The sequence below is a fragment of the Mus caroli genome, unplaced genomic scaffold (assembly GCF_978045245.1).
Source record: "Mus caroli unplaced genomic scaffold, Mus_caroli_1 scaffold_16, whole genome shotgun sequence".
NCBI lineage: Eukaryota > Metazoa > Chordata > Mammalia > Rodentia > Muridae > Mus > Mus caroli.
The window spans coordinates 72,872,464-72,884,221 of NW_028227271.1; the positions used below are offsets into that span (position 1 = coordinate 72,872,464).

The 11,758-nt window shown below is 46.5% G+C and overlaps 1 protein-coding gene across 1 annotated transcript; it reads left to right on the forward strand.

Moving 5' to 3' along the window:
- Positions 1-82: 82 nt before the first annotated feature.
- Positions 83-11,000, forward strand: Cct5 (chaperonin containing TCP1 subunit 5). Its single transcript, XM_021183133.2, has 11 exons — positions 83-288; positions 3,767-3,827; positions 4,251-4,415; positions 5,954-6,152; positions 7,323-7,515; positions 7,603-7,752; positions 8,168-8,287; positions 8,799-8,984; positions 9,076-9,213; positions 9,395-9,575; positions 10,828-11,000. Exons 1-11 carry the CDS (start codon positions 184-186, stop codon positions 10,953-10,955), a joined length of 1,626 nt encoding a protein of 541 aa, XP_021038792.1. The 5' UTR covers positions 83-183; the 3' UTR covers positions 10,956-11,000.
- The last annotated feature ends 758 nt before the right edge of the window (positions 11,001-11,758 follow it).

An 11,758-nucleotide genomic window follows, 5' to 3' on the forward strand; every position in this document is an offset into this window, starting at 1 on the left:
CGGCCGATTCCAGAAGCTACTCTGCGGCGTAAAAAAAGGTCACTGTTGAAAAGTAAGTCGCGCGGTCTGCACTGCGCACGCGCGGGATTCTGCGTCCTCTCGCGAGAGGGAGGTGCGGTGTGTCTCTCTTCCCGAGTGGTCCTTGCCGGTTACTGGAGGAGCGCTCGTTCCAGTTCGTCCACCATGGCGTCCGTGGGGACCCTCGCCTTCGATGAGTATGGGCGCCCCTTTCTCATTATCAAGGACCAAGATCGCAAGTCCCGTCTCATGGGGCTTGAGGCCCTCAAGGTAACGGCCCGGAACGCGATGCCGCGGGATGAAGGGAGTGGGCCGGAGCGCTTGTGCGCCTGCGCTGGCGTGAGAGCAGCTCGGCCATGTGCTGGCCCGAAAGCTCGAGAATCTCCGGTGCCGGGGAGCCCCTTTGGGCTCTAGGGTCACATCCCCGCTCTGGCTACGGGAGAGGGCGTAGAGGCCTTCACCCACGGTGGGGTAGGGAGAGCGGTCGGCCGCTTCCGAGCTGGGTGGGGTCACATCCCCAGCTCACCCGGCGGGCGAGCAGGCCTGCGCCAGTGCATGTGTAAGTCGCTTGTCCCTTAGACCCGGGGCTGTCCCGGAAAGGGAGAAAACTAGTGAGAAACGTGCACAGGACAGACCGAATGGCTGCTTGTAGGAAGGGGACCGTAAAGTCCCTTAGGCCAGAAAACGCGTGGTGACTTTTGGAGTGGAAGGAGACCGTTTCAGTGGAGCACAGTTGGCCGCAAATGAGGATAGTTCCCTAAAGGGAAACAAAGAAGTTATCCTGAGGGAAGGCAGAGCCCAAGTGTTGAGTCGGAAGGCATGTCTCACTGAAGGAGAGGGATAAGAAAGGCTACCCAAGAGCCGGTGCTAGGCCCCCAGAGGAGAAAGGAGTGACAGTCACTGGTGTTGCCACAAAAAGCGCAGAGGAAGGAGGGAGCCCCATTTTAGGTTGTAATGTGCCAGTCGTGCCTCCAGGTTTGAGTTGCCCTGGTTGGCCTGGTGTTAGGGAAATCTCTCGGTGAGTTCTCTGTCACACCGAAGACCTGACAGGTGTTTTGGAGTGGCTGCAGAAGTGGACATAGCAACTGAGGCCTGGTAGATGCTTGGTTCTCTTTGCCTTCCGCTTGTGCGCGTTGTGTGTTGACTTGTGTACTGGCTAGTTTTGTGTCAACTTGACACATCTGGAGTTATCACAGAGAAAGGAGCTTCAGTTGGGGAAATGCCTCCACGAGATCCAGCTGTGGGGCATTTTCTCAATTAGTGATCAAGAGGGAAAGGCCTCTTGTGGGTGATGCCATCTCTGGGCTGGTAGTCTTGATTCTGTAAGAGAGCTGAGCAAGCCAGGAGAAGCAAGCCAGTAAAAAACATCCCTCCATGGCCTCTGCATCAGCTCCTGCTTGCTGACTTGCTTGAGTTCCAGTCCTGACTTCCTTTGGTGATTAACAGCAATGTGGAAAGTGTAAGCTGAATAAACTCTTTCCTCCCCAACTTGTGTCTTGGTCATGATGTTTTGTGCAGGTATAGAAACCCTGACTAAGACAACTTCCACCCCTTTTTTTTTCCTGTTTCTGGGGACGTGCAGATAACAAAATTCTAACAGACAGAAAATTGACCAGTGTAACTCATCATGTTAACTAACAGTCCTGTTGTGCCAGCCGTTTGTGTTAACCAGATGGACTATTGCATGTGGTCCTCACTCGGGATGGGTCCTGCTTACAGAATTAGGTACTTTAGGGACAGAGTCAGAGAGAAATTGCCGAAGATTTCACAGCGACAGTAGAGAAGGGTCATGACTTCATTCCACTTCCAGCCAAGTCAAAGCTAGGTCCAGAGCCGTGAGGTTCCCCTTGGCGTTAGACCAGAGCATCTGTGGTTGGAGGCCTGTCCTGTGTATAGTGTTGGGCTGGAGTATTGGGCTGGTTCTTTGGCCTCTGCTAGTACATACCAGTTTAGCCAACCAAAAATAAGTCCAGGTGTCCATTATCTTTGGCACCCCAAGAGACATTTCCCTGTGATGTCTCTTGAGAAACTATGTTACCAAGACATACTTTCAGGTTACATTTTAAGAGCACCAGAGTTTTCAAAGACGAAATGTACTTGCTTTGTCACCTGTCTTGGTGACAAGAGAAGTTAATGAACATAGACAGCTCTGAAAATGCCCAGTATTTCTGTACTTACAGAAGTTTATCTATCTGCATCTTGGGGTTCAGAAGATGAGTTGGAGAAACCATTAGAGAGCATGGTGACCCAGGGAAAGCCTGGAGTGCTCTGCAGAAAAGGCTGTTGACTTGGTATTAAGGCGCTAGAGTGGCTTTGAACCTTTAGAATCATTAGAGTCACTAGAAAATGAGGAAATTAGCGTAGCGACCAAGAAGTGGAGAGCGTGTGGTTTTGGAATTCTGCAGGATGGTTTTGACCTGAGTTAGATGGTGATGGCAGAAGAGCATGCATTGAAGGAAATGAGCCAGGCATGTATAGGAGCCGGGAGGGTCCTGTCAGGCCTGGACCGACCTTTACTGTCTTAGTAGTAAGTCTGTAGGAAGGTTCACAGGAATGTCATGGAAGCTAATGAGCCTAAGCAGTATGCTATGGAGCTGGGAGTTACATTCCCAAAGTGAGGCTGAGGTTGCAGGCCTACTGGGATAGTAAGTAGCATGAGTCTTGTTAAGTGTCAGGTGCTCTGGGTCAGCCCCTTTGAATATCCAGGTTCTTCTGTTTCAGGGCATGTAGTTGGCCCCAATCTCATAGAGCTTCTGGGAGTGAGGGAGCCAAAATGACAAAAATGCTAAAGACTGTGGTAAAAGTTTTGTGACCATATGCTTGTCGTGGGGAGGTCACATGACCATAATGCTTACGAGTGGTCACACTTTCCTCCTATGATTTTTTACATGACCCGGGGTCTAGATGGAAATAAAAATAGGTAAACATACCAAACCTTTACTGAGAATAAATCATAAAGGACATTACTTTCAAACAACATTTGTCATATATAAACCTTTGCTATATACTAAACATGAAGTCATGTTTGCATAATAATGAGATATGTGTGTTCTTTTTGGTTTGGAGGGGGTTTCTTAGAGTTAGTGTGTGCGTGCATGCGTGCATGCGCGCCTTCATGTGCATGTGTGCATTGTGGTGCCAGTGGAGGCCAAAAGAGGGCATTAGATCCTCTGGAACTGGAGTTGGAAACTGAAGAGGGAGTCAGATCTTGTTACGGATGGTTGTGAGCCATGTGGTTGCTGGGACTTGAACTAAGGACCTTTGGAAGAGCAGTCGGGTGCTCTTACCTGCTGAGCCATCTCACCAGCCCCTGGTCGGTCATTCTTACTAGGATTTCTGACAAGAACACTTTTAAAAAGAGAGCAGTCTCCGGGTTCCATGCCTGATAGGGTCACTGTTACTAGATTCTTAACCATCTTTCAAAACTTTCCTTTTGAAAATAATGTTTGCTAAGAACGCCAACAAGGATGACTTCCATGTGGGTTAATGTGGTATGATATTTCTCTACAGTAAACCTTGGTAAACTGAAGGTGTTAAGTGTTTATGGTTGGATTTTGTGTTTTCAGAGTTCGAAATGGTGGCAGCATACCTTCTTCCTGTGAGAGACGAAATTCACTTGACACTGAAGCTTATAGTTGTGAAGGAGTTACATCCCAAATCTTTTTTTTTCCCCTGCAAGTACAAATTTCCTTGCATTTGACTGTTGGAATGACATGTAACTGGGTCTTTGCTTTTCTGTTCCATTTAGTCTCACATCATGGCTGCCAAAGCTGTAGCAAACACAATGCGGACGTCACTGGGACCAAACGGTGAGAGAACCATTGATAGCTTTAATAAAAGTTTGAAGTCACGGTGCCTCTTTAGAAATGCAGTGGATGGTATGGCCAAGATGTTGGGTGTCAGGCTCTTCTGTTACCGTGTGCTCACAATTTTGATTAGAGGCTTTTCCTCGCTTAATTAGTATGTTCCAGAGTGAGCCTGTGCATCTGGAGCTAGTACTGTTTTTAATGGCACTCTGTGTGTAGTGGTTGATCACATTTCTCTGGTTGAGACGCTTAGACTGTTTCCCATGTGGAGTTGGGTTAGCTGGTGGGTATTTATTTCATGTGTATTGGATTATTTGTTGCTAGTGAGTTTTGTGGTAGGAACTAGTGAGATGGTCCGACCCTTATAGTTCCTGGACTGGTACACTTTATTTTGCTCAACTTCCTTCTGAACTCTTTGTCTTTTAGGGCTGGACAAGATGATGGTTGATAAGGATGGCGATGTGACTGTAACAAACGATGGTGCCACCATTCTAAGCATGATGGATGTCGATCATCAGATTGCCAAGCTGATGGTTGAACTGTCCAAATCCCAGGATGATGAAATTGGAGATGGGACCACAGGAGTGGTTGGTAAGAAACGAAACAGCCTTTCTAACTTATTTGTTGTTTAAAACTGTCACGGGAGCTCTAATGTTTCCACCTTGCATCATGAGGGCAGTGGGGGACTGACTGAAGTTGGGGAGCACATTATAGCACAAGTGGGCCAGACTTTAAAAAGTGTTGAGGGGAATAACAGGAGCCTGGGATGATTGCCTGGGAGATGGAACAGCCAGTTGTCGTGTGTGCTTTTGATCTGTTTGGTTTTTAAGCTGCAAACGTTGAGTTAACTAACTGTACAGGGGGCATATTTTAGGTTGTGGATTACACTGTGAGAATGCCCTGATTCTCATACCAAAATAAAGAAGTAGGGGTGTGCCTTAATTCCTCCAACTAATTCTCCACACCCATGTGTGCTTGTGCATATATGCAAAAATAAGCATGATTTTAATTGCTTTACAAATCAAAGGAAATGAAGATATATTAACATATGCAGGGTTACATTTGCTGCAGCTAATTTAAAATCATTTATTCAACACTCTTGGCATTGCCATAATTTCCCAAGCACTACCGTAGGGTATACTTGGAGCACAGCAGTTTTAAATTAGCAGAACTCAATTCAGTTTTGTCACTAAGAGGGAAAGGGTGAGGGTTGGTAGTGGGAACACAGACTCATTAGCCTTCCAAAAGCCAGGCTTCCTTTACGAGCAGAAGTCCCTAGCCACAGAAACCCAATTTGCTTTTTTCCATTTAAAATGTTCTTGCATTATGGCCTATGTAGTGACAGTTTTGGAATTTTGGTTACGTTGGAGAAAGTGGTTCCATTTTAATCACTGAATGTGAAGATATATGGGGTTGCTTTGTCCTGTCCGCAGCAGCTGACTATGATTTGCCTCCAGCTCTAGCAGAGCCATGGTTTTGCTAGCTTCAGATAGTTTCTGCAATTGTGTGATGTTTGAAATGCTGGGAACTTTTCGTAGAATATATAAATACTAGAGCCCTGATTTGGAGGGAGGTGTGGGGGGAGGGGGAGTGGTGAGTGGTCATTTAGGGAGATTGTTTGCAATTTGTTAGTAGCCTTAAAGAAGAAACAAAAGGAAAGAAGTTTGTTTCTGGGATCTCTGTTTCTTTCTCTCCTGTCTAATAATAAGGGATGGGAAGGGGTGGTAAAGGGTGGGGAAAAGAGTCTACAAAGTAGAGAGGCCGGCCGCAGGCCTACATCTTCCTGTTTTTACACTTATTGTGGGGAGGGTCAGGCAGATCAGAATACAACTTTTGGGAGGAAGTTTTCCTACTGTGAATTCCAGGGCAGTTGGTGTTGACAGTGAGTGCCTTAAACCACTGTACCCCCACTCCACATCTTAAGTTCTTATTATTATCTAAGTCATCTTTAAGGGGCAGCCTGTTGGACCTTGACTATGGTCAAAACTGAAAAGGTGGGAGTCTCCTCCTTTCAATAATAGCCCTGGATTACATCCAGCCCTATTTTAGAATGTTGTGATTTCAGAGTAGCATGTGAGGTTGTACTAAAATGTGAGTCTTAGATTGACGGTCTGTTCTGCTTCTTGCAGTCTTGGCTGGGGCCTTGTTGGAAGAAGCTGAGCAGCTGCTGGACCGAGGCATCCACCCAATCAGAATTGCTGATGGGTACGAGCAGGCTGCCCGAATTGCGATACAACACCTGGACAAGATCAGCGATAAAGTGCTTGTCGACATAAACAACCCTGAACCTTTGATTCAGACTGCAAAAACCACGCTGGGCTCCAAAGTGTACGTGTCCTATCAGTAGTATACTGTGGCCTGAAAGCCTTCCCTTCAGAGGACTATTCACCTGTCCTAAAATGCAGCAGTGTGGTTTGTTCAAGTTTCTGTTCTGCTTGTTTCCCTGTGTTCTAATTGGGAGGCTGCATTTGCCATTTAGGTTATTGGATCACCTAAGATTTTCCTAATCCGCTATTCCCATTGCCTCAGCACTAGGAAGTCATTTTGGGGAAGCTTTTTTTTAACTCAGTACGCAAGTGTACTGATCTAAAGATTTAATGTAATTAGAAGAATGGTCTTAAAATTGTCAACATTTCCTAATGTCTACTTTCACCCCTGAAGATCAGCAACCTCAGTCAAAAACTGCTCCTCTCTCTACAGTAGCAAAACCTTGCAGTCTGCTGCTGTATTAAAACCCAGGGGAAGCAGTTACACATGTGCTACATTTAACCCTGCTGTGGAGGGCTTTACTGTTCCTGTGGCATTTCATACGTGTTTGCTTGTATGCTGCTCCTGTTTGTCCCACTCCTGCTTGATACCACTTTCACATATGAGCAAAATCGGGATGTTGTGGTCATTTCCTTTTTGCCATTTCAGTTCTCCCTTGTTACTCTGCTTACACTTACTCTGTACTTGTATATACAGCTTGTGAGAGTCTGCTCTTCCGCACCATGTGGATTTGGAATCAAATCCACGACACTGGGTTTCGCAGCTAGCACTTGTACCACTATACCAACTTGCCAGCTTTATGACCCCTTATTAAATCATTTAACAGTGTGAGTAGTGCTTAGATATGTGAGCTGTTAGAGAGTGCTTAATATGTTACCTGGTAGTTTTAGCAGAAAACCAGGAATGCTCTCAAAGGAAATGTAGTGAGTCTGAGCTGTGGAGTACCTGAGGACTGCTTACTCCGTGTAACTGAAGAGCCTGCTACCACTAAGGGGTTCATGCATTCTTTTAAGGGAAAATCAATATACACTTGGGTTTCAAGACTTGTAGTTCAAATCAGAGAGGGTTTGCACAGCTCAGATTTATTGCTTTGCCTAGACCATTATTGACCCCGGTCCATTTTGAACTCAGAAAGTAGCCCTGGTCTTCCTAGAAGTACTGTTGAGGTGCATGGTGTGGCTAGGATGCTGCAGTCATAGGAGGGATGTAAAAGTTGTGTGTTTTCATCAGGATTAACAGCTGTCACCGACAGATGGCTGAGATTGCCGTGAATGCCGTCCTCACAGTGGCAGATATGGAGCGGAGAGATGTTGACTTTGAGCTCATTAAAGTGGAAGGCAAAGTAGGTGGGAGGCTGGAAGACACCAAACTCATAAAGGGTGTGATCGTCGACAAGGACTTCAGCCACCCACAGATGCCAAAAGTGAGTGCCTGAGTGAGGCGTGCTCTTAGGCTCGCATACCACTTCTAACTCAAACCCGTGCCTAAGGTGATCTTCCTCTCCCCATAGAAAGTGGTAGATGCTAAGATTGCGATTCTCACGTGTCCATTTGAGCCACCTAAACCTAAGACAAAGCACAAGCTGGATGTCACGTCTGTGGAGGACTACAAAGCCCTGCAGAAGTACGAAAAGGAGAAGTTTGAAGAGATGATTAAGCAGGTGAGACCTGGAATGCTTCCTGAACTGACTCCACCGGTTCCTAGATGACAAGTAGCATGCAGTACAACCTGTGTTGGGTATCAGTCAAAAACAACCACTGTCTGAAAACTAAATGGTGTATGAACAAAGAAGTTGATTTTGTCCTGGGCTACCGTGAGGGTTTAGCTGTGCCTTTCATTACTTTATCCTGGCCTTGAGTGGAGCAAATGAGAGCTGTGAAGTAACAGGAGTTAGAACATGGTTTGGAAAGTAAGGTGGTTCCCCTTGGCACATCTTAGAGTCAGAAGGAGCTTTCCTGTAACTTTCATTGCACTGACATCACACAAACAGCTCCACGTCTCCCTCTTTTTCAGATCATGTAACAAGGACAAATACCTACTTGCTATTGCTAAAATTGTGGCATTTCTTTTCACAGATTAAAGAAACTGGTGCTAATCTAGCTATTTGCCAGTGGGGCTTTGACGATGAAGCCAATCATTTACTTCTTCAGAACGGCCTGCCTGCAGTTCGCTGGGTAGGGGGACCTGAGATTGAGGTAGGAGGCCAGTACTTTTGATGATCTTTCGATGCATGTATTCAGTATCACTTGAGCAGCACTTACCTGTAACAACCACAGCACACCAAAAAGCAACAGCTTAAAGAAAGGAACTGTAGAAGAGCATTGTAGAATCATCTTTGTTTGAATAACAGTGCTTTGTATTTCTGGTATTGCATAGTCGACTCTCTGGGCTTCCCTGTTGGCTTTCAGAGGCAAGAAAGCCTTGTCCGGTGCCCTTCTGTGGCAGCAGAATAGGAACAGCTCTCCTAAGCACTGCTCTTTTCCTTCAGGGGTCGCATACAGGGCCGCCCGCCCACACAGTAAGAGACCGGGATTGTGAGTTGACGGTAATAGAGCTGGGTAGCACCAGCCCCCACCTAGGCTTCCACCTCCTCAGAGCCTGTCTGGTGAACCACGTGATCCTAGGTTAAGTGTAGTTCATTTATGGTTCCATTTTGGAAGTTTACTGGCATTGACTACATCTGTCCTCTCTGATACATCCTGACAGCTGATCGCCATTGCAACAGGAGGACGGATTGTCCCACGGTTCTCAGAGCTCACCTCTGAGAAGCTGGGCTTTGCTGGTGTGGTGCAGGAGATCTCGTTTGGCACTACAAAAGACAAAATGCTGGTTATCGAGAAGTGTAAGAACTCTAGAGCTGTGACCATTTTCATCAGAGGAGGAAACAAGATGGTAAGAATTCTGTCCTTGGCTGGAGAGAGGGTTCAGATGGTTCGGTTCCTCTGGCCCAACATGAGGAACTGAGACATGGCCTCCTCCCCAGATCATAGAAGAAGCAAAACGATCTCTCCATGATGCCCTGTGTGTCATCCGGAACCTCATCCGTGACAACCGTGTTGTGTATGGAGGAGGGGCAGCCGAAATATCCTGCGCCCTGGCAGTCAGCCAAGAGGCAGACAAGGTAACAGAGTGGCAGTGAGAACTGCTGTCTGAGGTCTGGTGTGTTTATGTCCTCTCAGCTTCATTCTGTAGATGAAAGGAAGTTTATTAAGCTTGCCCTGAGTGACTTTTCAGTGCATGCTTATGAACAGCTGTTGGGTTGGCTATTGCCGAGTGCACTCACTGCCCCTGTGTCTTTCCAGTGCCCAACTTTGGAACAGTATGCCATGAGAGCTTTTGCAGATGCCTTGGAGGTCATCCCCATGGCCCTTTCAGAAAATAGTGGCATGAATCCCATTCAGACCATGACTGAAGTTCGAGCCAGACAGGTGAAGGAGTCTAACCCTGCCCTGGGGATTGACTGTTTGCACAAGGGCAGTAACGGTGAGTTGCTTGTTGGGGCTCTAGGAGCGGAGCGAGTTCCATCCACTTGGAAGATGAGTGGTACATGCTGCAGGACTGTCCTTAGTGAGGTCTTCAGTGCACTGGGACAGTGCCGTTCTGGTTCTTAGTGTCTGAGTTGATTGCGGTGGGACTTAGCCCTAGCAACACAACTCAGTTTAACCACAGTCCGGGTGCCTGTTGATGCCATACAGAGTGGTTTCTGTTCACAGCTTGCCACCTAGCTGTTGCCCCATGGCTGCAGAGTGTTTGGAAAACTTTAACTCTAGATACCTGGCAGTCCTACTCTTGGAAGGTGGCAGACATTGAACTGTCTACTGATTTCACTCCTGTTCCTCTGGGTCCTTTGGTGTCATGTCACTATCTAGCCTCCTTGTAGTCATGAGCTCTACCATGTTCCCACTAACACGTGTCCTCAGTACTTAGAAAATCTATCCGAAAATGACATAGGGCATTGTGGCCAGTTTACTGCTACAGCTCTAGGGGGGTTAGTTTAGGGTTTTATTTGCTAAGCTTTATTTTATGTGAATGAGTGTTTTGTCTGCATGCATTTATATATGTATATAAGTGTATATATACTATGTGTTTGTCTTGTGTCCTTGGAGGCCAGAAGAGTGCATTGGATCCAGGGAGTTAACTGGATGGATGTAAGCTGTCATGTAGGTGCTAGGAACTCAGGCTCTATCGACCAGTAGGTCATCTCCAGCCTCTCTTTTATAGATAAATTATATGCTTACTTCATTGTTTGACACTTTGGTATATGATGTATTGTGAATACTCTTTCCCTCACATCCTGTTCCCTCCCTATAAGTTCATCTCCCACATTTCTGTCTTTTGTTCTGTTTGATGAACTGCTGGGTTTAGCCAGGACTATCTCTATGACCTTAGATTGGAGCCTGGTTGCTTCAACCATATGCACAACTGAAGACAAGTGACACAGAATCCACCAGGGGCGAATAATTTAACAGGGAGAGGTGGATCCCCATAAGCCACTCTGCCAATGACTGACTAATGGCACAGACTTAAACCATTTCTGTTTTTGAAATAAAATTCCACTATATTTCCCAGGCTGGCCCCTCAGCTCCACCTTGGCCTACCCAGTAGCTGAGAGCACAGACTTGCATGCTGCAGTGGCTTTGTTTCCTAAGCTTTGTTGTGACGACACAGGTTGAAGCTGCCTGTTGATAACTACATTTGTGTGCTCCTGGACTGAGTGCCGTGTTTTGTTTTTCAGATATGCAGTATCAGCATGTCATAGAAACCTTGATTGGCAAAAAGCAGCAGATCTCTCTTGCCACACAGATGGTTAGGATGATTCTGAAGATTGATGACATCCGTAAGCCTGGAGAATCTGAAGAATAAACTGTACCATTTACCACTGTGACTAAATAAAGGGTGTGTCTGTTGTGCTGCGTCTGCAGTTACTGCTGGTCCTCTCACAGCTGTAGATGCTGGAATAAAAGCAGCTGTCTGGTAACTGCTTCCACTTATTCAGAGCTTGATGGAGGATTTGATCTCACAGTTCTGCACTCATTGGGATATCTTTCAGCATCCTTCATCCGCAGAACTGTAATGAAGTAGAACACAACACTACAGATACTTTTTTAGCAGCTCAGGTGTCTTGGTGTCTGGCTTTATTTCACAGTTAACCAGTACACCAGCACACCAGCACCTGCTTGGCTGATGGAACCAGTGCTAGTGACTGAATCCTCTTGTTCCTCCCAAGTTGCTGGACAATGGCCAGTTAGCTCAGGTGCCAGTCAGAACTGGCTTGGACAGTTCTGTGCTTTGGGCATATGCTCAGAGAGCAATTGAAGCATACGTACCTTTTTGGCTGGATGTCATAATTTGAGGCTTCCTTGGAGGTCACAGCCCATGCAGCCTAGCAATTACCTATCTCGGTGGATCCTGTGAGAAGTAGAACTTCTGATTAAGTCTGGAGGCCCTTCCTTGCAGTGCAGTCTGCTCCCCCTCCACCAATTTGATGGACACAGCAGGATGGTAATCTTAAATTTTCTGTTCTCCAGGGTGGAGGGTGCCACCAAGCCCCCGTAACCCGTGATTCCTCAGACCCGTGTGGTGGAAAGGTTGCCACAAGTTAAACTCTCACCTCCACAAAGGCATGTAGGCGCATACAAGTGTTTAAAAGTGAAGCTACACATTCA

Excerpts from the sequence above, each read along its gene's own strand:
- Cct5 (XM_021183133.2), top strand. The coding sequence starts at position 184 with ATGGCGTCCGTGGGGACCCTCGCCTTCGATGAGTATGGGCGCCCCTTT. Across the intron at positions 6,153-7,322 it reads ACCACGCTGGGCTCCAAAGT|GATTAACAGCTGTCACCGAC; the intron begins GTACGTGTCCTA and ends TGTTTTCATCAG. Across the intron at positions 7,516-7,602 it reads GCCACCCACAGATGCCAAAA|AAAGTGGTAGATGCTAAGAT; the intron begins GTGAGTGCCTGA and ends CTCTCCCCATAG.